The following is a 27,264-nucleotide window of genomic DNA, read 5'->3' as shown; positions in this document are numbered from 1 at the left end:
CCCAGTACTCCCTTTCTGATGGCCCTCATAGCCGACAACCCCCCTCTACCCAATGAAAACTCCGGTTCTGCCCTCATACACCCTGTAAATCCCAAAGTTTGGGACATTACAAGCCCCTCCGTGGCCCTATGTCCCCCTGCCTCTATCAAATTATGTGACCCCTCTCAGTATATCTGTCAGGCCCAATACCCCCTAACCACTTCAGCCCTCATAGGCCTCCAACCCATCATTCAAGCAGACCCACTCACTCCCCATTTAATACCCCCATATTAGCTGTTAAAAAAACCAACGGATCTTTCCGCCTTGTCCAAGACCTTCGCCTCATCAACATAGCCATTGTCCCTATCCATCCCTTAGTTCCAAATCCATACAGCCTCAGCATCCCACTTCTCAGTCCTAGATCTCAAAGACCCATTTTTCTATCCCTCTAGACCCCTGCTCCCAAGATTTTTTCATCTTCACCTGGACGGACCCATACACAAGACATTCTAAACAACTCACTTGGACAGTTTTACCACAAGGCTTCCGAGATAGTCCCCATATTTTTGGACAAGTCCTAGCTCAAGACCTCAAACAGTTTCACCATGATCACCCCGAGTCCACTTTATTACAATATGTAGATGATCTTCTGCTCTGCAGTCCCTCGTGGGAACAGTCTCAACTTGACACTGCATCTCTACTTAACCTTCTAGCTTCCAGAGGTTACCGAGTATCCCCTGCCAAAGCTCAAATCTCTTCCCCTTCTGTCACTTACCTTGGATTCCTTCTGTCTCAGCAAAGAAAGTCCATTACCTTAGACAGAAAACGACTCCTCTCTGACCTGCCCATTCCCAAAACCAAGACAGAAATCCTTTCCTTTCTAGGCTTGGCTGGGTATTTTAGAGCGTGGATCCCTAACTTCTCCCTGTTGGCAAGACCCCTATACGACCTCAGCAAGGGCCCCCCTGAAGAACCATTATCATCCTCACCCCGACACTCCTTCATTAAGCTCCGTCAAGCCCTTGTAAAAGCTCCAGCTCTCCATCTCCCGGATTTGTCAAAACCCTTCTCATTATACATTCATGAGAGGTCCAGTCAAGCTCTAGGAGTCCTAGGCCAATATTATGGCCCATCCTTTGCCCCAGTAGCTTATCTCTCCAAGCAATTAGACCCCACAGTTCGGGGATGGGCCCCCTGCCTACGGGCATTAGCCGCTGGACAGCTCTTGCAGAAAGAAGCTCATAAACTAACATTCGGAGCGCCACTTACCATTCTGTCCCCACATCACCTAAAAGATCTCTTAACCTACAAAAGTTTACAGACTCTCCCCCCCTCCAGACTCCTCACCTTACTGTCCTCTTTCCTCCAAAATCCAAACATTTCTTTCCTCCCCTGCCCGCCCCTAAATCCGGCCACTCTTCTTCCTCTACCCTGCTCTCCTCATACTCCCTCGCATGATTGCCTAGAAGTCCTTCACAACTTCCTTCCATGCCACTCCACGATCTCCGAAGGAGCCCTCTCACACTCCGACCTCATCTGGTTTACTGATGGGTCCTCCTTTAAACATGAGGGCATCCACTACTCAGGATATGCAGTAGTCTCCCTCGAAGATGTCATTGAGGCACGAGCCCTACCCCCTGGTACAACCAATCAGCAGGCTGAACTCATTGCAGCCACCAGAGCTTGCACTCTGGCCCGGGACACGTCTCTCACATTGTACACTGACTCCAAGTACGTATTCCACATTCTCTTGTCCCACGCGGCAGTATGGAAAGAACGAGGCCTCCTCACCACAAAAGGGAATTCCATAACTAATTCAGCCTTAATTACTAAACTTTTAGAGGCTTCACAACTCCCACACCGACTAGGCATAGTCCACTGCAAATCACATCAAAAAGATGACTCCCCCATTGCAAGAGGTAACAACAAGGCCGACAGAGTAGCCCGGTCAGTTGCCCTATCAGAAAACGCACCAGGCAACAATCCGTCTGCCCTTGCAGTTTTAGCCTTATCACAAGATGCCCTCTGCTCTCAGGACAAAGAGTCTCTCTTCCGCCTCTTACATGACCTGTTCCACCCCAGCCCCCAATCCTTAATCCATTTTTTACAATCTTTTTTTCCTCTCTCTCCTGAAGACAAAACCCTACTTAACCAAATAACCTGCAAGTGCACCATCTGCCAACGCACTAACCCTAATACCCCCCTCAAAGCCCGACCCTTCCCGGCTCATCAAGCAAGGGGTAATGTCCCCGCTGCAGATTGGCAAATAGACTTCACTAACATGCCCCCTGTACGACGTACCAGATACCTACTCGTGCTAGTAGATACATTTTCAGGATGGGTTGAAGCTTTCCCCACCACTAACAAACGAGCATCCGTAGTTGCCTCTATCCTCCTCACCCAGATCTTTCCTAGGTTCGGGATGCCCACTTCCCTCCAATCAGATAACGGCCCTGAGTTCACTGCCCAAATTATCCAGAACCTCTCCAAGTCGCTCTCGCTCCCCTGGCATTTACATTGTCCTTATCGACCACAAGCTTCAGGAAAAGTAGAAAGAGCCAATAGGACTCTAAAAGACATCCTGACCAAACTATCTCTAGAACTACACCTTGACTGGGTTCGCTTACTTCCCTTAGCTCTACTCCGCATTCGAGCCCTCCCAAAAAAACCTTCCTTCTTGTCACCCTTTGAGATCATGTACGGCCGCCCGATTCTACCCCCGGGGCTCCCTTCCCACAAAGGACCAATTCCTCCCAATATAGCCCTTCCACTACTCTCTCTCCTCCGCACTGAATTGTGGAAATATCAAGATTGGCTCCTTCCTGATCCATCCGCCTCCCAAAATCCTCCTGTCTTACAGCCCGGCCAACTAGTGTTTTATAAGCCACCAGAGGATCAGCCCTCTCTCACCCCGAAATGGGAAGGTCCACACCCAGTTATTCTCTGCACCCCCTCGGCTGCCAAGCTCTCACTGCCTGATAACTCTGTCACCCCTTGGATTCATATCTCCAGGTTGAAACCAAATACCCAAGACTCACCTTCTCTGGACACCCAAGACCCATCAGTCACAATCCAGAGTCCTTCGGACACAGCCCAAGACGCTGTCTACTCTACCACGCCTCATCCCTCTGATCCCTTGAAGCTCCGCATCTCCCGTGCACCCTCTTTGCCATCCATACCTGAATCATGACTTTTTCCTCCTTTACTGCTCTCTCGCTTTTTTCCCTCATTCCTATTGTCTTCCCTGCCGCCCCATCCTCCTTTGTATGGCGATTCAAAGTCAAGCAGACTTACACACAGCATCAAACAAAAGTTACTGCCCTCATTGCCACACCAGACTGCCCTCTGAAAAGCTGCTCCGAGCCTTTATACCTCCACTTTCTTCCCTCCACCGAAGTGTTCACTAGCAGCTCCCCTTATTCTCCCTACCTCTGCTTCCTCTATGACCAAAAACAAGCCTATTGCAGGCGATGGCCAGACACCTACGGGAGATGTCCCTACTAGTCTTGCGCCATTCACTACATGGGTGACTTCCAGTACCCACAGTATTACTCCTCCAACCGTTTCATGAAATATCCCAACAGCTCATTCTCCTTATCAATCCCAGATCCCTGGGATCTCGATGGGCTGCCAGAGTCACAGCCTCAGTTTACTACAGAGAGTCCTCGACCCCCCACAGTACCCTTCATATCTCTCGAAAGAATGTTCCCTCTCATTCCCAGATCTCTCAAGTTGCATCAGATAGCAGACATTCCGAAAAAGTCATTATCCAAACTCTTGACGGCACCTCTTCATCTTCTTATCCCCACCCCTCTTCCCATTTCTCCTACTCTTCATTACAGCTCATTCAGGACACCACCATCTTTCTCAACCACACCCTTAACACCGCCAATTGTTTCTTGTGCGCATCACTACAGCGCCCACTGCTGGCCGCCGTGCCCCTTAATATTTCCAACTACTCCTTCCATGCAGAAAGACAACCCCTCTGCCCCCTGGCAGACATACCCCTATGGGAACCAGAATATGCAGATAATCTCACCATCCACCACTGTGTAGGCCCAACTCCACCCCCCTCCAGCGCACTTCACTGCCTCTCTATCTACACCCCTACCTCCGGCTCTAAGACTTTTACGCAACCGGGACACTTCTTTTAGTGTAATAGCAGTCTTTTCAACTCACTGCCTCTCAACTCCGATACACCCTGCATTCTCGTCACCCTAATCCCACAGTTTACACTTTACAGCATGGCAGAATTCCTTGAGCTCCAACCTCCCTTGCCCTCGCGCACAAAAAGAGCTGCTTTCCTTCCCATCATGGTCAGTAGCTCTTTGATCACCTCAGCCATTGGGGCAGGGTTTTCAGGAGAAGCCTTGGGTCACTCTCTATAGGCAGTTAGAGATCTCAACGCGAAACTTGAGGGAGCCCTGACATCCACTGCCGATTCTCTAGCCTCTCTCCAAAGACAGGTCACTTCGCTAGCTAAAGTCACCCTTCAAAACCGGCGGGCCCTAGATCTGCTTACAGCCGAGAAGGGTGGCACCTGCGTCTTCCTCCAGGAAGAGTGCTGCTATTACATCAACGAATCCGGCATTGTAGAAACTGACATCACCAAACTCACTGACCTTGCCTCCAGCCTCCACTCTGCTTCCAATTCCAACCCATTCTCGTCAATACTAACAAACCCCCTCCTCACCTGGCTCTGGCCCATTGCAGGCCCCATAATAGTCATTCTTCTTGTCTGTCTCTTCTTACCCTGTATAATAAAGTTCATCAAATCCCAAGTCGGAAAAATCTCTAATCAAGCTTTCAACCAGCTTTTACTCAGGAACTACCAGCTTCTGGCCACGGAAGACCCCTCACCCTCACGTGACCTCCTCACCACATGCTGAGATGGACCCCTCTCTCCGCTGGAAACTGTTCCTGGAAACAATGGCCGCAGACGCCTGGCTCCTGACACCCATATCCTCTTGGCACCATTGGAATCAACAGGTCCTCAACCTATGGTTACAGGGAACCTTCATTGATTTCCAACCTGAAGAAGTCCACATCTACTCATCCTTACTGTGGGGAGTCCTGTCAACCCTTTCCTCCCAATCCTCAAACCCTCACTCCCTTCTCCGCCCCTGTTCAGCAGGAAGCAGTCAGAAAGAAAGCAACGCCCACAAACCCATAGAGGAGAAAGGGGGGAATGAAGGGTCCCCACCAGTAAGATGGCGAACTTCCGGCTTCTTTTCGGGGTCCTCGGTTCCCGCCGGCGCCACCTGAAGCCCAATCACCTCTCGCCCCCCTCCCAATCCCAGCACCTAGCCAACAGCCACCAGCCCCGTAGAAGTAACACCACAATCACCCTATGCCCCATCCTATATATCCCAGCACCTTTCCCTAATAAAGCGGAACTCTCCGGTGAATTGCTGCTATGTGTCGCTCCTTTCCTTTCAAGAGGTACCGGAGTTTGTCTGTGTAGAGTCAGAAGGAAAGGTCAGTGATGTAGAAAAGAGCAACTAATTGAATACACGAACCTTAGTTTAATTATTGTAGATTTTTTAATGTATTTAATTCAAAGTAGAATGACTAGAAGGTTGTTTCCCAACACATGAGTTGTAACTGTGATAATATCTAGGAAATAAAACTGAGTAGTGATAATAACAATGTAGTGTTAATGAACTTGTATTTAGTGCTTATTATATGCCAGGCATTGTTTTCTATGCTTTACATACATATTAGCTTGCGTATTCCTCCAAGTAACAACATTGTTCTCAGGTTACACTTGAAGATGAACCTGAGATGCAGATAAGATCAGTAAGTGACAGAACCAGGATTGTCACTCAAATAATCTGCCTCTAAACCTGAACTACCAGAATAAACTGGTGATTCACATCTGCTGCATTTCCTCAGTTCACGACGTTTAGTAATTAACCTCCTCTCAGTTACTCTTCCTTCTCCAAAGGTATGTGGTTATTGAACAGAATGAAAGGGAATTATTTTTCAACCGTTTCTCTCGTTGGGGCAACCTCATGAAATGGCCAAACCAACTGGCTGTGGGCAGCAATTCTACCAAAACTGTTTCTTTTAGAATATTTATAAACATATACTACACATTGAAATGTAATTTTTGACAGTATATTTTTTCCCACACAATTTTCTTTCTATATACACATTTAAAACATGTTTATTATTACTTCAATGGCTATATGATATTCAATTGTTGGGATATACCACAGCTAACTTTAAATATGTATGCGTGTGCTTATTAATTTATATAAGAAGTCCATATTCTTCTCAGAAAAATTAGAAAAGACAGCTTAACAAAAAGAATTCCATTTATTCTGTCATTTAATACATATGACTGCATGTCCTTTTTCATGCCATGCAACCATTACAAATCATGCTTTCAAATGCTACTTAAAAGCATGAGGAAAATGCAAGGGAAAATTTTCAGGATATAAAACTGTATAGAAATATGTGAAAAATCAGTAAAAAAAATTACTATTACATGCACACATGAGAGAGAAAGGAGGAGAAATGTAAGCAGCAGTTATTTCTGGGTGATGAGACACTAAAGATGATTTTTATTTTCTTCTGGTTGCTTGTTTTTCCTTCCTTTTCTATAATGAACAATCTATATTGTTTTCATACTCAGAAAAATGTTTCTTCAAAAATTAAGTACTTCTACATATTATGCTGAGAGCACATGCATTTTCAGACATCTGAAACTAAAATGGAATACATTAAAATAGTACGGCATAGGGGTTATTAGGACATTTTTATGATTTCAATTACTCAATAATAATGCTCCAAATTATTCCACTGCCAGAAGCACTGCTCAGGATGTGTGTGTGTATGTGTGCGTGCGCGTGCGCGAGTGCGCGCACGTGCTGTGGGGCATTACATAATTATCTATGCTAATTAGTATATATTTAACAAATGATGGACAATTAACATGGAGCTTTGCTTCTTGCCACTAGAGCTAGGAGAGAAAGAAACAGAGAGGGGGGATACAGGAGACATTTTAAAGGAAAAATAATTCCCTAAAGTCTAGGTAAAATTCAGAGACTTTCCTCTGTCCCTTTGTTCAGGTTACCCTTTAAACTGCCAGTTTCCTTTTGAAAAATTGTAAACATAAAAATTTTGTAGTAAAACATGTATATTTGAGTGTGAAAAAATATGTACAATAAACCCCATGTTCTCATCACCCAGTTTCAGTAATTATCAACATTTTTAAGAACATTTTTTTTTCCAATTGCCTATCTTGCATCAGTAGGAAACAATAATACTTAAGAACAGGAAAACCTGTAGAAAAATTTTTAAGCTTTAAACAAAACAAAAATGGTCTTTAAAAACCTCACCTCAACAGAACCGCACTAAGCTTTGAAGACAACCCCAAACAGTTCCTCTAGGCCTGCTGACCCAGGTGGCACCTCTCCCACCCAGTTTGCCCCTCCTCTCCAATAGCTATTTGAATGCATTATTTTACTTGTAAATAGAGGAACTAAAATTAAGAAAGTGGTAAACTAGGGATTGTGAAGCTATAGGACAGAGCTGGGGGAAATAGTGAGCAGGCCCCCAGAGAATATGTGACCAAGAAGACAGCCTGGGGACAAGCTGGCAGCAGGCTGCGCAGGCCACTCCCACTCACAGAGGTCACCCGGGTGTGGGACACTATCAAGCTGCCTCCTGGTTGTACCTACCTAAACCGTTGTCACTGCTCGTGGGCCAGGAAGCAATTCTGTCCCTCAGTTTCTTCTTGTTACAGAAGTTGTCTGATTTCTCAAAAAGGCCTACTTCCTCCTTCCGAATTTCTCGAATGAGCTGCATGCGGCACCTCGTAAAATCCTGAAAGGAAATCTTCCCATTTTCATCTGCGCCCAGTTGATTCATGATTTCAGCCACAGACTCTTCCATATTCAAATGGCGACAGACCATCAACAAGTCATTTCTGCAGGAGGGGTTGAACAGAAGAAAACTTGTTAGGAGAGACCAAAGGAAGTGGGGTTTTTTCGGGCAGGGTGGGGAGTATTTCTTAAATACATCCACATAGAGTAAACCTATTTCCAACTTTCTCATTGCTTCTAGAAAAGTGGCAAGTGGGCAAAACAATCTATTTCATCTGAGTTATTCTAGACAAGAAACGTATTGTTATTTGGAAGAGTGAGGCAAAAACAAAATCCTTTGTTCCCTTTACTTCCTGTCTCCATGCCCTTCTCTCCCTTTCCTTTGAGATTAATGGAGCCCCTGTTGAGGCAGCTCTGTAATCTCACTGTAGGATGAAGTTTCAGAACAGAAAAGACATTGTTTCTGCTCTTGGCAGAGTTGAAAATCTAAGTGGATTGTAAAAGAACAACAAAGATTTTAACCAGCTCTGTTGTCAGCCCCCTGGACCAACAGCTAATCTTAGCACTTCTTTAAAAGATTGTTTAGTCTAGATTTTCAATGCAGTGCCCTCCTACCTCTGGTTTTTCCTGATTTTCCTTGAGTACTTTCCACCTTCCCATCAGCAATTAGTAAACCCTAAAATTTAGAGGCGGGATCAAAATCCCAAATGTCTTCAGGACTAGGTCATAACATGAAAGTGTGAAGTGGGTGGGGTTAAGACAAAGGGTTGGTGGAGTCTGTGGCTGGACTAAAGAAGGATATCCAGCCTACAGGTTCTCAAATTTAAAAAAATAAAACATTTTAAGAAAAATAAAAGTAATAAAAGAGGAACAAAAAGAACAACCCTCTGCTGGCCAAGAACATTTATCAGGAGGACACTGTATGACCCCTAACATGTAAGTCTTACTGTTTTCTCTCTATCCATACTCTTTGGAGAAACATTTTGTTCATATTGTTCCAACTGTAAGTCTCAATAAAGATCAAAGGATTACAGACATTAGAAACTAGTCCATGGTCACAAAACAAGCTCATAAATGCTCTTGTCCCAACATAACCTACAAAGTTCAATAATTTGAGAACTTGACCAGTTTGATGCTTGCTGATACCATGCAAAGGAAGACCGGCTCCTCTCTCCCAGTCACCCTGCATAAATTCCTCCTCCTGATCAGTGCCAATATGATTTCCCTAAGTGCCCTAGGTTCTCAGAATCATAAATATTTTTAAGATCTTCTTGTTTACTCTATCTTACTCTAATTCCCTCCTCCCTGGTCTCCAGTATCCAGTTGATCATCAAATTTCTGTTGGTCTTGTCCCTGAAATGCTTTAATATTTACTCTTAATTGTGTTTTTCAATACACATAATACTCTCCAAGACCATCACAATTTATACAAGGCCTATTACATTAGCTCTTTAGCTGATCACCCTCCCTCCATATGCCACCCATGTTTCATAATTTTTACACATAGCTGTGTGTTTTATCTTATGTGCATCTGTATGTCTGTGTAAATATGTACATTATATATATGACTATGTGTATACATTTATATTTTTTATTTGTAAGGTTGATAGGTGGATGAATAAATAAATACACACATGGAAGTACAGTAGATTAAATGATTAGCCCTAATTTTTCATTCCCCTGCAGTAGTATTATACATCTATACCTTTGTGTTGGCCTCAGGGCCACACATGGTAGGTGTGTCCTTCCCCATCCCTTAACATCAGGTTGACATTTAGCTTGTTCTGGCCCCTGGGATGTTAGCTGGTATGTGTTCATATAGGTAGGCTTTTCCCCTTCCACTTCTGCCATCATAATGACAGAACAAACCATGGTAGCTATTAACCCCTGAGCTGACTTGTAAACCCACAGCTAAGAAGAGCCACCCCAGCTGCCCCCAAGATGTGTGATCAAGAATAAGTTCTTACTGTTTATGCCAATGAGATTTTGTGATTGTTCCCCAGCAAAAGCTAACTGATACGTTGGAGTAACTTTTTTAATGCATTCATATGCTTCTTTGCTCTTCCCAGAATACAACCTAACACTCAGCTGCATTCACCCAAGACTTAAGGATGATTAGGACTGCTAAAGCAGTAATGCAAACAGAAAGGAAGGCTCAAGGTTCAGATTCTGCATTCTAATATAAGAATTTCTTTCTTATATTTTTAGGTAATAAGTCTCAATAATTAGGCTTGCTGGAAGATAAAGAAGTTTTCTAACTTTCAGAAATTCACATAAAAAGATGTTAACACTAAAATTTTCTGAATGGTAGGAACATGGTGTTTTCATTCTTATTTTTGCCTATGTATATTTTGTAACTTCTATAACATACTACACGACTTTCACAAATTGCTATGTCATTTTCTAGGTTTAAAAACCTACATAATGGTAATAATAGCACCTATCTTATAAGGTTGTTCTGATGATAGATGACATAATGCATGTGAGACACTTAACAGTTCCTGGCACATTTTAAGTATTCAATAAATAGTAACCATTATCATGATTATTTTATAATTATTGATCATAGCTCTTTCACAATCCCCAGTTTCATGGCTAAGTCTTCAGTAATTAAGCACGAACTGCTCAGGGAAAAAGGATGCTTATTGAACTGAACTGATTGCTCACTAAATGAAGCAATCTGCAGAGGCCAGCCCTTCCTCCCTGCCCAGCCCACTTCTGTATTTGGGCACTCTGCTGAGAAACCTAGCTCTGCCCAGGCATGTGAAGCCCCATTCAACAAAAAGCAGCTAAAATAAAGGATCTGTGTTCTAGAAATGCCATCTCAGAAGAGAATGTGTAATGATGCATTTTTGCATCATTGATGTAATGTTGTAGTGATCACAACTCAGATGAGAATGCATAATAAGCCACTGAGAGGCTGATATAAAAGATCAAAAACCAAATACATTGCACTCTGCTAAAGTCATTGCAGTCTGTAAATAGAAGTGCTAATCTCTGAAAACTGAATGAAAGCTAAATTCTTTCAGCATAGAGATACAGAACTATCAATAACAACAGACCTGCAAGGGACGGGGCTACTGTCCCCATTTTTACAGAGCAAGATACAAGCTAAAAGAATCATGGACCTAACATGTGGCAGAACCAGGAATCTAAATCTAATGAACCTGATTCCAAGCCTCTTGCCCTTTCTATTCTACCGTCTCCCACCTTGAACGTCAATGATACCTTCCTTTTGGCATGTCGACACAAGTGAGGACAGTACTAATTAGTAGCACCTTAATTATCAATGGCCATTAATTAACAATACTTTCATATTTAACCAGAAAGACTACATACACCAATACATGGGGTACCTTTATTTTAGACACAGATGAAATAATAAATTACATTTTGTTATCAACATGATGAGAAAACCAGGTTAAGAGAGAAAATTTAATTCCTCAAGCTCTCCTTTATATATCAAGAACTAAGGCCTAGAGAACTTGGACCACAGGGTTTTACTATAAGTCATTGCGCTAGGTCATTTAAAATGACTCTCAATGAATTATACTCTCCATGACCTCATCCCTTTGCAATGTGTCTTTGCTATTCCTCCCCATGATACGTGGAGGCTTTTTCCCTGCTCTTGAATCTGGGTTGGCCTAGTGACTTGCTTTAACCCATGGAATGTGGCAGAAATAACATCCTAGGATTTCTGAGCACAGGCCTTAAGACGCCTTGTAGCTTCCACTTTCAGCTCAAACCCTCCCAACTCCATGCATCCTTGTAGCCCACTGAGCCCCCACATGGTCTCTCCCATTGGACAGCATTCACACCTGCACCATTCATGCAGTGACTATACACAGCTTTGTGACAACTTTTGAATTGTTTCACTTGACTTTCATTTATCTCTTTTTATTATTTCACACACTCAAGTCTTCTCTTCCTGGTAGCCAGTGTTGGCCATGCATCAGTCTCCCTTATGATTTGTGCAACACCCAGCCCATCGCCCTTTACACACCAGATCCCCATCACGTTTTGATGGATTGGTACTGTCAAGCTCCTCTGTCACTGGCGCTGCAGGGCTGGTGTTCCTGTGGTGTCTGCTGGTCATTCATCCTTACTGAGCATCCCATGTCTGTTCTAGGCCAGAACTGTCTATCAGAGGAAGAGATACTAAGCTGCAGTTGTCCAAAACTAAGCAAAGGGCAGAACTTTTCAGTAGCAATAACATCATCACATCACACAACTACCTTTAAAAAACCAACCAGACTTTTGTATATTATTTCAGAAAATACACACATTCGGTGTGGAAAATGTAAACAAGCAAAAAGGAGAAAATACAAATTACATGTAATTCTTCTACCCAGTAATAACCACAGTTAATATTTGGGTAAATTTCACAAAATTTTGGTGAATGTTTTTTCACTAAATGTGTTCTAAGTAAATAAGTTGCCTCTAAACAAATTTTCTCCTTTCATCATTGCTACAACTGCTCTAAAAGGTGTTTCATATTTATTCACAGTCAGATATGTAGATCTTATCTTCAGGGGATATCACCACGAGGCGAGAGAAGAACAGACTCCACTTTACAGCAGAAGAACTAGTCAAGTCAGGCAATATTCAGTTCTGTAGGAGACGCCAATCACCAGACAAAATTAAAAGACGACTGAAGACCCATGCTTCTAGCTCAAAACTGCATGGTTTCACAATGCACAGCTATTACATTCTTTATAGAAAAGCCGTTTTAAATTCTTCTTCCTTTAACTTACAGAGAAATTAAGTAGAAAGCGAGTATTCAATGAAGCTATTTAGCACTCAGGGAAATTCACAGCTCAGTATCTGGAACAGATAATGCAAAAGATGGGCTTATGTCTCTCAGGCTCAAAGGCAGAGAAAAACATTATTATTTTCCACAATGATACTAAATCCCAAACCCAGTTGGAATGAGGGCTATGCAAAAGCAATCATTACTTCAAGTAAGAAGTTAGATGCTTCTGTTCACAATTCTCAACTAACAGATACCATGGGCCTTGCTCTCTAGCCTCATCCTCCTGCTGAAGTGGGCAACCTACATTCTAGCCCTGCTGTATTTCTTTGAGTTTCCAGGACAGACATTGCTGTTTTACGTGCCCATGCTTTGCATATGTTCGTCCCTCTGTTCAGAACATCCCTTCCTTCCGTGTTCTCCAATCCTCAGCCCATGCTTCACCTGAACATCTCCTTCAGAACTCTTCCCAAAATACCTCAGGTAATCTCCAGTTTAATCTAATGCCCCTGCTCTGTATTCCCCAGGCATGTGTGCCCGCTTTGATCATGTACTCCACTCCACAGTAGTGACTGACTTATTTTCTCTCTTAGTTGCCAAAGGTCTGCAACTAAGGCTTGCAGCCAAATCCAGACCATTGCCTGTTTTTCTAAATCAAGTTTATTGGAACACAGACACACCCATTTTGTCTGTTTTGTTCACTGCTGTAGTCCTAATATCAAGAAGAGCAACTGGCATGTAACAGACGGTCAGTAAATTAATGATGAATGTATGAGTGGTTCTTTTCATTTCCTTTTGATCATCCAGAAGTCCCTGATTAGAAATATTCCATTGAATTGAAATGTTATACATGAAGAAGGCAAAGCGGCAAATATAGTCCTCAGTTAATCAACAGACAATTTTCTTAGAGGTGTAAATATTATGTTCTACAATTTAGAATGGTGCTTTGATGTTAAAAATGAAAAGCAAAGAAACATGGCTATGGATAAATGCACCCCAGTCCCTCGTAACAAGTCTTTATATTTAAAAAAAAGTCAGCTGTTGTTTTAAAACACATGGAATGAGAACATGAAAAGCCATGAAGGAGTGAGAAAATGAATTGGTGACATTACCTAAACAAAATGTCATACTACATGCATCCCAAGTAATTAACTGAAATCATCACTATAGTCTTAAAGCCAAGACAGCCAAAGTAATAAACATCTGACACTGGCTCAAAGATGAGCCTACGCAGTCATTCTCTCTCTCTCATGAAACATATGGCTAGAAGTGAGGCAGTTGTTGGACTAATTGCTTTCAGTTGAGGTTACCTCAACTAAAATTTGAAAAAAATACAGAAAAATAGGAAGGATAAAATAAAAGTCAAGATTAAAAGAAGAAGTAAGTCATCTAATTTATATTACAAAGATGTTTTTTTTAATTCCACACCTAATGGAATATTGAGATAAAAGCTTTTGCAAAACCGGAATTTCTAATTACCAACTTCCTCAATACTGTATATGCTGAAACCAATTTTTACTTTTGTGAATTAATATTGATAATCAGGAATCTCACTGTTAAATATAGTAGTCACTTAAATAGTCACAGGTGGCTATTTAAGTTTACATTTAAATTAATTAAAATTAAATACAATTTAGAGAGGAAAAAAAGATGTTGGTGTGAGAAGCGAGGCAGAAACCACCTCCCAAAACCACATATAACACAAGAACACAGCAAATACAACTAATCCTGAAGGAGTGACCCAAAGACTGCATTAATAGACTGCCTAAATCTGGGGAGAAGGGAAGACCTCACAGAAAAGGGTAAAGTAGCAAGGCCACGATCCGGTGGGACCCAAGACCTCCCTCAACCCCAGTTCACTGGCAGGAGGAAGAGAAATGGAGCAGGGAGGGAGTAGAAGCCCAGGACAGCTAAACACCCAGCCCTGGAGATCTGCTTTGGGAGCATGAACCTACATTACATGGTGCTCTGGAGATTAGTGGTGCTCAAAAGCAAAGACAGGAAGAATACTCAAAGAGACTGAGATTCCAGCACTTGTGGAGAACAGGTACCTACAACCAGCCGCTTGGGGACAAAAGAAAGGCAGGCACTTTAAAAGACTTCCCAACAGCAAGAGGAGTGCTAAAGTGGCAAGGATTACACGGACTTTGCTCCACAGGAGAAACGACAGGTGGACGAAATCATCCTGGCACACTCAGCCCAGCAGGTTGGGAACTTTCAGGAGCTTCAGGTGCTCCATCCCCCTGTCTGGTAACACAGTGCTGAGGACCCTACTGCAATACTCAGCCTGCAACTCCTTCCTCCTGGCAGGCACCAGTGGACAAACCTGCTTCCCCCCAATCACACCAGGCTAGCCAGAGGGCAGCCCCACATATGGCAGCTACATGGGCATAATGAAGAGGCTCCTCCCTGCATGCTTGGCCCACCAGACCTCACAGTGGAGGTAGGCACTGCAGCCAGGAAAGCAGAAAAGACCTCTTTCTTTCTTGCAGGTGCTGGCTTCAACACACCACTCTCTCCAAAGAACAAATCACCCAGTCAGAAAATAAGTAAGGAGACAGAAGCACTGAACAGAGAGTAGAGCTTCTGGGCACTAGAGGGCCCTGCAGACACAAAGTTAATGTTCCATAGTAATCATTAGAATTATGAAGTGGCAATTTTATACAAACCAAAATCCCTCAGACACCAGAAAGAGGGCTAAGTGAAGCTAAAATCACCAATCTTCTTGATAAAGATTTCAAAATAAAAAATTAGAAACATGACCATGGAGCTACAAAGAATATTCAAGATCTCAGGGAGGACTTCAAGAAAGAGATAGAAACTTTGAAAAATATAGTATCTGAAATGAAACATACACTGGAGGGATTTAAAAGCAGATTAGATGAGGTAGAGGAGATGGTAAGTGAAAGAGAAATTAGAGAACAGGAATACAAAGAAGCTGAGGCACAAAGAGAAAAAAGGATCTCTAGGAATGAAAGAATATTAAGAGAACAGTGCAACCAATCCAAACGGAACAATATTCACATTATATGGGTACCAGAAGAAGAAGAGAGAGAAAAAGAGATAGAAAGTTTCTTTGAGGAAATAATTTCTGAAAAATTCCCCAAAATGGGGAAGGAAATATTCTCTCACGTCATGGAAGTGCACAGATCTCCCAACACAAGGAACTCTAGGAAGACAACTCTAAGACATATAATAATTAAAATAGCAACTATCAAGGACAAGGAGGGAGTATTAAAAGCAGCCAGAGAAAGAAAAAAGATCACATAAAAAAGAAAACCCATCAGGCTATCATCAGACCTCTCAGCAGAAACCTTACAGTCAAGATGGGAGTGGCATAATATAAATAATGCAATGAAACAGAAGGGTATCAAACCAAGAATACTCTACCTGTCAAGGTTATCATTTAAATTTGAAGCAGAAATTAAACAATTTACAGATAAGCAAAAGTTGAAGGAATTTTCCTCCCATAAACCATCTCTACAGTGTATTTTAAAGGGACTGCTATACATGGAAATGCTCCTAAGACTAAATAGCTGTCACCAGAGAAAGTAAAACCACAGTAAAGGAAGTAGACCAATTAATTACTAAACAAATACAACATCAAGTCAACTACCCACAAGTCAGTCAAGGGATACACAAAGAGTACAGAATATAACACCTAATATATAAAAAGTGGAAGAGGAAGAAAAAGAAGGGAGGAAAAAAAATAGAACCTTTAGATTGTGTTTGAAATAGAGTAATAAGTTAGTTATGTTTGACTGTTAGATAATAAAGAAGCTGCCCTTGAACCTCATGAATCTAAAGCTTGCAATGGCAATAAGTACATATCTATTGATAATCACCCTAAATGTAAATGGACTAAATACACCAATCAAATGACCTAGAGTTACAAAATGGATAAAAAACAAGACCTGTTTATATGCTGCTGCTACAAGAGACTCACTTCAAACCCAAAGACAATCACAGACTAAAAGTAAAGGGATGGAAAAAGATATTTCATGCAAATAATAGGGAGAAAAAGAAGGCATTGCAATACTTGTATCAGACAAAATAGATTTCAAAACAAAGAAGGTGACAGTAGACAAAGAAGGACATTATATAATAATAAAAGGGTCAGTCCAACAAGAGGATATAAGCATAATAACCATAATAAATATCTAGGCACCCAACATAGGAGCAGCTAAATATGTGAAACAAATACTAACAGAATTAAAAGGGAAAGAGAATGCAACGCATTCATGTTAGGAGACTTCAACACACCACTCTCTCCAAAGAACAGATCACCCAGTCAGAAAATAAGGAAACAGAAGCACTGAACAACACGTTAGAACATATGGACCTAACAGACATCTACAGAACACTCCACCCAAAAGCAGCAGGATACACATTCTTCTCAAATGTACACAGAACATTTTCCAGAATAGATCACAAACTAGGCCACAAAAAGAGCCTCAGTAAATGCAGAAGGATGAAATTGTGCCAACCAGCTTCTCAAGCCACAAAGGTATGAAACTAGAAATAAATTATGCAAAGAAAACAAAAAAGCCCATAAACACATGGAGGCCTAACAATATGCTCCTAAGTAATCAATGGATTAGTGACCAAATAAAAACACAGGTCAAACAATATATATGGAGACAAATGAAAACAACAACTCAACACCTCAAAACCTGTGGGATGCAGCAAGGCAGTTATAAGAGTAAAGTATATAGCAACAGAGGCTTACCTCAAGAAAGAACAATCCCAAATGAACAGTCTAAACTCAAAATTAATGAAACTAGAAAAAGAAGGACAACTGAGGCCCAAAGTCAGTAGAAGGAGGGAGATAATAAAGATCAGAGCAGAAATAATAAAATTGAGAAGAATGAAGCAATAGAAAGAATCAATGAAACCAGGTGCTGGTTCTTTGAGAATATAAACAAAATAGATAAAGCACTAGCCAGACTTATTAAGAAAAAAAGAGAGCCTACACACATAAACAGAATCAGAAATGAGAAAGGAAAAATCACTATGGACACCACAGAAATACCAAGAATTATGAGAGAATACTATGAAAAATTATATGCTAACAAATTGGATAACCTAGAAGAAATGGACAACTTTCTAGAAAAATGTAACCTTCCAAGACTAACCCAGGAAGAAAACAGAAAATATGGATAGGCCAATTACAAGCAAGGAAATTGAGCTGGTTATCAAAAACCAACTAAGAACAAAATCCCTGGACCAGATGGCTTCATCACTGAATTTTATCAGACATTTAGAGAAGACATAATACCCATCCTCCTTAAAGTTTTCCAAAAAGTAGGAGAGGAGGGAATACTTCCAAACTCAATTTATGAAGTCAACATCACTTTAATACAAAACCAGGCAAAGACATCACAGATAAAGAAAACTACAGTATCCCTGATGAACACAGATGCAAAAATACTCAACAAAATATTAGTGAGCCGAATTCAAAAATACATCAAAAAGATCATCCATCATGATCAAGTGGGATTTATTCCAGGGATACAAGGGTGGTACAATATTCAAAAATCCATCAACATTATCCACCACATCAACAAAAAGAAGGACAAAAATCACATGATCCTCACAATAGAAGCTGAAAAAGCATTTGACAAAATTCAACATCCATTCATGACAAAAACTCTCAACAAAATAGGTATAGAGGGCAAGTACCTCAACATAATAAAGGCCATATATGACAAACTCACAGCCAACATCATACTTAGCAGCAAGAAGCTGAAAGTTTTCCCCCTAAGATCAGGAACAAGACAAGGATGCCCACTCTAAAACTTTTATTCAACATAGTACTGGAGGTCCTAGCCACGGAAATCAGACAACACAAAAAAATAAAATTCACCCAGATTGGTGGGGAAGAAGTTAAACTGTCACTATTTGCAGATGACATGATACTATACATAAAAAACAAATGCACTCCAAACTACCAGATCTAATATCTGAATTCAGCAAAGTTGCAGAATAAATTAATACACAGAAATCTGCTGCATTCCTATACACTAACGATGAACTAGCAGAACGAGAAATCAAGAAAACAATTCCATTCGCAATTACATCAAAAAGAATAAAATACCTAGGAATAAACCTAACCAAGGAAGTGAAAGACCTATACTCTGAAAACTACAAGACACTCATGAGAGAAATTAAAGAAGATACCAATAAATGGAAATGCATCCCATGCTCATAGATAGGAAGAATTAATATTGTCAAAATGGCCATCCTGCCTAAAGCAATCTACAGATTCAATGCAATCCCTATCAAAATACCAACACGATTCTTCAATGAACTAAAGCAAATAGTTCTAAAATTCATATGGAACCACAAAAGACCCCGAATAACCAAAGCAATCCTGAGAAGGAAGAATAAAGCTGGGGGATTACACTCCCCGACTTCAAACTCTACTACAAAGCTAGAGCAATCAAGACAATTTGGTACTGGCCCAAGAACAGACCCATAGACCAATGGAACAGACTAGAGAGCCCTGATATAAACCCAACCATATATGGTCAATTAATATACGATAAAGGAGCCATGGATATACAATAGGGAAATGACAGCCTCTTCAACAGCTGGTGTTGGCAAAACTGGACAGCTACATGCAAGAGAATGAAACTGGATTATTGTCTAACCCCATACACAAAAGTAAACTCAAAATGGATCAAAGACCTGAATGTAAGTCACGAAACCATAAAACTCTTAGAAGAAAACATAGGCAAAAATTTCTTGAATATAAACATGAGCAACTTTTTCCTGAAAGCATCTCCTCAGGCAAGGGAAACAAAAGCAAAAGGGATCAAATGGGACTACATCAAGCTAAAAAGCTTCTGTACAGCAAAAGACACCATCAGCAGAACAAAAAGGCATGGGAGAATATTTTTGTAAATGACATATCTGACAAGGGGTCAACATCCAAAATATATAAAGAACTCAAATACCTTAACCCTGAAAAAGCTAATAACCTAATTAAAAAGTGGGTGGAGGATATGAACAGACAATTCTCCAAAGAAGATTCAGATGGCCAACAGGCACATGAAAAGATGCTCCACATCGCTAGTCATCAGAGAAATGCAAGTGAAAACCACAATGAGGTATCACCTTACACCAGTAAGGATGGCCACCATCCAAAAGACAAACAACAACAAATGCTGATGAGAATGCTGACGAGGATGCAGAGGAAGGGGAACCCTCCTACACTGCTGGTCGGAATGTAAACTAGTTCAACATTGTGGAAAGCAATATGGAGGTTTCTCAAAAAACTAAAAATAGAAATACCATTTGACCCAGGAATTCTACTCCTAGGAATTTACCCAAAGAAAACAAGTTCTCAGATTCAAAAAGACAAATACACCCCTATGTTTATAGCAGCACTATTTACAATAGCCAAGATATGGAAGCAAGATATGGATAAAGAAGATGTGGTACATGTACACAATGGAATATTATTCAGCCATAAGAAGAAAACAAATCTTACCATTTGCAACAACATAGATGGAGCTAGAGGGTATTATGCTCAGTGAAGTAAGTCAGGCAGAGAAAGACAAATACCAAATGATTTCCCTCATTTGTGGAGTATAACAATGAAGCAAAACTGAAGGAACAAAACAGCAGCAGAATCACAGGCTCCAAGAAGGGACTAGCAGTTACCAAAAGGGGAGAGGTGGGGGAAGGTGGGTGGGGAGGGAGGGAGAAGGGGACTAAGGGGTATCATGATTGGCACACATGGTGTGTGGGGGGTCATGGGGAAGACAGTGTAGCACAGAGAAGACATGTAGGAACTCTGTGGCATCTTAGTACACTGATGGACAGTGACTGCAATGGGGGTATGGGTGGGGACTCAATAATAAGGGTGAATGTAATAACCACATTGCTTTTCTTGTGAAACCTTCATAAGAGTGTATATCAATGATACCTTAATTTAAAAAAAAAAAGCAGACATGCCCTTGGAGTCTGACCACAGGAATGAGAAGGGGAAGATTTAGTCCCAGTATGTGCAGCAGCCTCAGGTGAGGAATTTTGTCATTGTGCCTCATTTCTTCAGGTATTCCATGGAGACATCACACTTGTCACCCTACAAAAACAAGCCAAGGCAATCACTTTTAGAGTCATGCATCTGCCTTACCAGCTAGAGAGTCACCAAAACTTGAGGAAATTTGTAGATTTAGAAAATGTGATCTGAGATAAACTGACATTTTGTAGAATAAAATGAGTTCTCAGAAAAAAAAAAAAAGATTTAAAAAGGGAATAGAAAAAATACATGCTCCATTTTAAAAATTAGATTAAGTTGTCAAATTAACCTAAAGTTTCTGAACAGTTACTGCCAATTCCTGAACTTGTTATGGTCAGGTCAGAAAAGTGCTAGTCTGAGGACTGCACCTTGAGTAGCACTGTCCTAGGTGTCATGCATGTAGCTAAAGGAATGCCTTACTCCACAGACGGGAGACCAGTGCAGGAAGGGATGCGCCCAGACCACAGCGGTACCAGATTCCTGGCAGCGCACCACCTTTGTTTATGGGGACACGTCACTCTAAGTAAGTATGCACTGAAATAACACTGCAGTCTGTGTGCAGCCTCAGTGAACACTGTATTGGGGGAATAACCAAAATGCTGCCATTGATTTATAGCTATAAACATGCTTTCAACTACTTGGAATCATAGGTAGACTTTACAAAAAGAAAAAAGCAAAAAAGCTACATTTATTGACCAAACGGTTTGTTGAATTAAATTTACTCAAAGAAGAGCCCCAGTTCTAGAAAATATATATATATATATATATTTTGTAAATATATTTATATATAAATATAAGAACATGTACTTAAATTAAATAACTATATACATTTATTTACAAATATATTTAAATTGAAATAAATGTAAAGCTAAATTCTTGAAAAAAATACTCCCCAACTAACCACAGTATCAGTTTCAGTGGACACTGGGAGCTAGGTGATCTACACAATTGAACAAAAATTATTCTTTACGTTATAGAAATTTGGAATAGAAACCATGTCACAGATGACAAAATAGTGAGGGCAGGGAGAGAGAACGATTTGTGCCTGGACCTGTCATGTTACAATAGAGGCTTAAGGAGAGGTGGTGAAGGTCCACCCGCAGTCATAAACAGCTGTCTGGATAAGAAGGAGAGGAAATGGAGGTGAGGAACAAAGAGGGGGGAAGGAAGCAACGGAGGGAGAGGGCTGCAGGCGCCAGCGAGGGAGAGCTGGCCGGGAGCCAGTCCCAAGGGAGGGCGTGATGTCGGTTCAGCAGAGAGAAAGGCGCAGTGGTGAAGGCTTAACTGTCAGACGCCAGCAGCACTTTGGCTTTAAAGGTCAAAACTTCAATTTGTTTCTTTATTTAAAGTTGGGATGATTGCCTCCTATGCTGATTTTCAAATCAAGGATAATACACTAACCTCTCTGATGCCTCTGCCTTGCCAAAACTCAGGGCTCTGAAACATGAGCACTTCCCACAATCGCCCATCTACAAGGAAACATATAGAAATAAGTCTATTTCCCATGGAGGCTGCAACCAATATCCTCAAACGGTTAGAAAAGAATACAGCATCCAGAGTGTTGGGAAATGGGTCCTGATCACATACAGAAAATCATCGATATAATGCAAGTGAGCCAGAGGCTCTGGACAGTGGCCAGGTTCAGAAAAATTCACCCTTCAGTGACAAAGGCCAGGTCTAGGATTTAATAAGCACGTGCCACTCTTCTACCTTGCTGGTGGGAATATGACTTATACAGCACATACTATAGCTTAGGAGTATCGGTCAAAACAAAAGTACACATATTGTTTGACCCAGCATGTAGCCCACAAACATGTAGTTGTATGCAAAACAATGAATGTACAGAGTTACTCAGTGTAGCACTGTCTGTATTAGCAAAAGACTGCAAATTATGTAAATAAACACCAGTGGGGGGCTGGAAAAGAAACTGTGGTCCATCCACACAATACAAGGAATACTAAACAGCCTTTGAAAATAATGGGGCCACTCTGTATAATGGCACAATCTCCCAAACAGGTCAAGTTAAAAAAAGACTGGTGCAGTTCAGTGTATACGTTATACGACCGTATGTATGAAAGACGCAGACTCTGTGCCCGTATGCACTGGGTATGCGCAGACTGCCTCTGGAAGGGGACCTAAGGGACCGTTACCAGAGACTGCCTCTGGAGGGGGCACTGTGTCTGGAGGACAGGGCTGGGACAGAAACTTACTCTGCCATCTACCCTTTTAGGCACATTGTGAATTTTTATTCATGTGCCCAAATAGGGCATTTTTTTAAAAGCTACATACCGGGTCTACAGTGACAGAATCCTGGTATCCAAAGAGCAATGCCAGAGAAAAGGGAGCCACGGAGCTTAGCTGTGGCATCCAGTGTCCTGTCAAGCTGAAAACCAGATGCCTTCTTACAGGGTATCATCACCTTCCAGGTTATTCCAGTTATTATCCTGCTAAGATTTTTTAGCAGCTTGCAATTCACACACGGTCTTGACAATACTTCACTTCAGTTGTCCAAAACTCATTGGTCTTCTGTAGGCGACTTGTGTAATACAATACGGACATCAGTGTATAAGATATTTAAATAGGATTTAATTACTGGGTAAATGGAGAAAATCTGAATTCTTTTTACTCACCAAACTTTGTAAAGATGTGCTCAAAATCTACCAGGCAAGGTGATTTGGAGGGAAAAAGAGTCACAAAATATGTTGTGGTTTTTTACAAAACAAGAAATGTGTAAATAATTTCATTTCAAATTTCTAATGTAAGTCTATGTGACTAAGTGATATGTTCCTTTTGAGCATCACTGTATGATTTTCAATGAAGGGCATCAGTTTTCCTCTGATGATTCAGAAAATCAAGATGCTCTCCAGGGTCCATCCCTCTTATAAATAATTATGTCTCAAAAGCTACATAATTCAAGGGCTAATGACTCCAAACCAACATATAAATTAAAAGTTGACAGGTCTACCTTAGAAATTACAACCAGGAAAAAAAACTTACACTTGTTAAAAACCTTACTTTTTGCCTCACTAATGTGCAATTTGTTCACCCTGAAAAATTACGGTGAAGTTAAACACAAACAGTACTTTCTAAGTTAATTACAGACATCTTCTCTGCAATTTTCATCTTAGAATCTAGCACTATGCCATTTTATTTCCTTCCAGCTGAAGGAAAGGAGCTTAAGATCATTTTGCATGTAGTTACCTGATTTTAGTGAAAAAAATCAAGGCAGTCACAAATGTCCCTATACCATGGCTTAATAATTCTCATCCCACTGGAGATTTTTCTAAAATTACTCATATCAGACACATTCTGTAGGAACATAATAAACTCTTGCCTGTGTAAATGAAATATAGATTCTTCTCTAGCTGAAACTCTGTCAAGGTCCCCCGCCCTCCCCTCAAAACCAATATTAAAAATAATTCTCTACAATCTCTTCTGAAGCCTACATCTGTACCCACTAGTAAAAGTGTAACTACACCACATTTTTTTCAAATCAGTCTAAATATAGCTAATTATTCATTCAGAATAATGTTTGAAAAATAACCTTCACTCACAGAAAAGCAAATAAGAAACAAATTTAGAAGTAAAGGTGACTTTTCAGTTTGAGGCCATGCATCTTACATGGAGCACTGAGAGTCATGCTCTCTTACCAGCAGGTTCAAGCGGAAGGCGTGCATGCAGAGAACCTCAGTGAGGTTCACATAGGTACACACACACACAGAGCTTCCAAAGATGGAAGCAATTTCCACCATTAGGTCTGCCTCATAGGTGCCACACCTTGAGCTTCGCCTCACCAGTAAAGAGGAGAAAGAATTAGCATTTCTTGACAAAGTATGATGTGCCTAGCAAAGTGTTAGGACTTAAATATACTGTTGCTGGTCTTATTTCATCCTCAGAACAATGCTGCAAAGTAAGTATTGTTATTGCCAGGAAATTCAAGCAACTTATCCAAAGCCATCTAGCAGTAGAACTAGAATTTTAAACTGAGATATGTCAGGTTCTTAAAATCTACGTTCATTCCACTGTAATAAAATAAGCAATAGGACCTAAATACCAATTGTAGCAGAATAGAGGAGTAAATACCCTTTATCCACTTAGTGAAACAGATGCAGCCTTAAATATAGATACGGAGATCCTGGGCAACATAAGAAATGTTTATAATAAACTGCTCAAGAGAAAAAGGAGTAATACAAAATTGTAGCTACAATAATCATAACTCCAGGATAAGTTAATATGATTATTATTTATTGAGCACATACTTTGTGCTCAGCACTTGACATAATTCTCATAATAAACATGCAAGGAGGGTATTATTCACCTCTTTTTGAAGTGAATGAGACTAAGGATCATGCAGATTGGGTATATCTTTCTAAAACTCTCCAAAAAGTTTTAAAATCTATAGGCATTTAGGAAAATCTAGATTTCATAAAGCAGACTGTTACTACGCTACCAGTGGTCTCGCTTTCATTTAGGGAAAGGCTGCCACGGCTTATACCAGGATTCACCAAGCAGCCTCGGGCTTCACTCAGCACCAGCGCAGCAAGGCTGGCCCTGGAGGCACAAAACGGTTCCGGCTTATGAAACGCTACAACCATGATGAATTCCGGAGAGAAAGAATTTTCATCTTGGGGATCTGAAAGTCAATAATCATTATTGCACATTTTTCTAAGTTTATGATGCATACATGTAAGTGACAACACTAAAATGTCATACAATGAAAATAAGAAAGAATCTTCCTAGTGGCACTGATAAAGGATATTAGATCTAAATATTACAGAATTTAGAAGGCAATTGCACGCTGCTTTGTGTTCATTTCCCCTTCAGGTATGTTTTCAGGTATAGGGTTTGGAACTACATGGTGGTTTCTTCTAAGGTCTTCTTTTTTTCCCTTCTATCTGATGCAGGCTTCAGTTGCGATCCATTCTCCAATATAGCAAGGCCAGCTGGAATCAAAAGAATCACATCTGAGTAGATGTACGCTGGCCTCTCCGAGGAGTGCCCTGCGGGCAGCTTCCTGCAGACCTGCTGACCTCCAGCCGGGTGAAACTGCTTCACCACAGTCTGGGCAAGCGAAAAGGCGATTTTAAATACCCATCTCAGAGGCTTATTGTGAGGGTTAAACAAAACACTGTGTAAAGCTCTTCTTACAGTGATGCACACAAAGAAGCACTTAACATGTGACGTCATCATCAACATAGTCAGGAAGGTGAACACGAGAATGTGGCCCTTTGTCCAGGTGATGGGAGAACACACACAGACACCATGCATGAATCTCTGCATCCCAATTCTGGCAATATGAGGGTCTTTAAATAAATGTTTCATGACAATTTGCAGACAAACAGAACAAAACAAAAAGCAATTTCACATGCTACACCATGCAGCACCTCATCCCAGAAGTCAGATGGATCCTTTCTCTCACAGAACACCACAACTGGTGCAACCAGCCAGAGAGGGAGGTGTGCCTCCTTGTAGGAGAACAGAACAATAAAGGACATAAGGGTCCTTGACTAACAGAAATGATACACTGGAAGAAGTTAAATGTAGAATTACCACATGACCCAGTAATGCCACTGTCGGTTTGTATCCGGGAGAACTCAAAACGTTCCTTCTAATAGGAATGGGGTTTCTTTGGTATGGAAAGACTCTGAATATCTAAATAGAGGTGATGGTTGCACAACATAGTGAATTTTTAAAACCACTGAATTGTATACTTTGAATTGGTGAACTGTATGATATGTGGATTATATCTCCATTTAAAGAAAAGACATGAGTTCATTGACTGTGCCAATGATTAGCCATATTTAAGATAAGGCAACGTAACAGAAGAATGGTTTTATGCTGTCCATGCAAGACAAGCAGATGCTGCAACAGCACTAAAAACCAGTTAGACATGAACTTGTAACAGTTATAATGAAGAGAAGGAACGAAGAAATCTGACAGGACCACTCACACAATTTCTGTTATATGAAGCTTATACCGAACAACTGAGGAAAGATGTTTCTGCCTTTCCCTTGAGCAACTTTATGAAATCATTCAGTTTATCTCAGGCTAACACTTGCGAGCAGAGATCATCTCTGTGAGGTAGATTTTAGTATATAAACCTGAAAGCGTTCTTCTTCCCTCAAAGACATTACCTTACAGGCTCCCCAAAACGGAGCGGGGAACACAGATGAAGACTCAGTGGCGGAGGCCCAGAGGTGCGCCTGCGCCTGCTCACCCGACGTGGTTGGGGATGTGAGGAGGAAATGTTCTACTTTAAAAACAGAAGCAGTGTTTTCATGCCAATGACAGCCACGGAGGACAGCAGCACTACTCTTTTCTATTTTTACCTCTTACATTGATTTTTCTCCCCCTTAATTGCCTTTCCAGGGATGTATCAGTCAATTAGTTCTTTTCTTCTCTTTGGAATCAGCTAATTCTAAGCACAAAAGTTAAATCTAACACATTTAAATCTCCTAAAAAATACTTACTGACTTTACATGATAAGCCAGTAACTTGAACTTCACAAAGATCTACAATTTATAGAAATTTTGTAATAACATTTTTTTTCCTTCTGGATTTTCCTGGAATAATTATTTCAACTGTCCTAGAGCTATTCCTCAGAGAAAACACAACACCTTACTCTAATTTCACAACAGTACTAACAGGTCAGAGAATTCACATATTACATGAGT

At 40.9% G+C, this 27,264-nt stretch overlaps 1 protein-coding gene across 2 annotated transcripts in view; it reads right to left on the bottom strand.

The window, feature by feature from the left end:
* Window positions 1-27,264, bottom strand: part of MCC (MCC regulator of WNT signaling pathway) — a 395,947-nt gene that overhangs the window by 325,835 nt on the left and 42,848 nt on the right. For both annotated transcript variants that reach the window (XM_036995125.2, XM_073232952.1), the window contains exon 2: window positions 7,668-7,915. In XM_036995125.2, coding sequence (XP_036851020.2) covers window positions 7,668-7,915 — 248 coding nt within the window. The remainder of the gene's footprint in view (window positions 1-7,667; window positions 7,916-27,264) is intronic.

This window comes from Manis javanica, chromosome 1, assembly GCF_040802235.1.
Source record: "Manis javanica isolate MJ-LG chromosome 1, MJ_LKY, whole genome shotgun sequence".
Classification (NCBI taxonomy): Eukaryota; Metazoa; Chordata; class Mammalia; order Pholidota; family Manidae; genus Manis; species Manis javanica.
The sequence above is the reverse complement of the archived record's forward strand: the minus strand, read 5'-3'. Positions and strand labels throughout refer to the sequence as shown.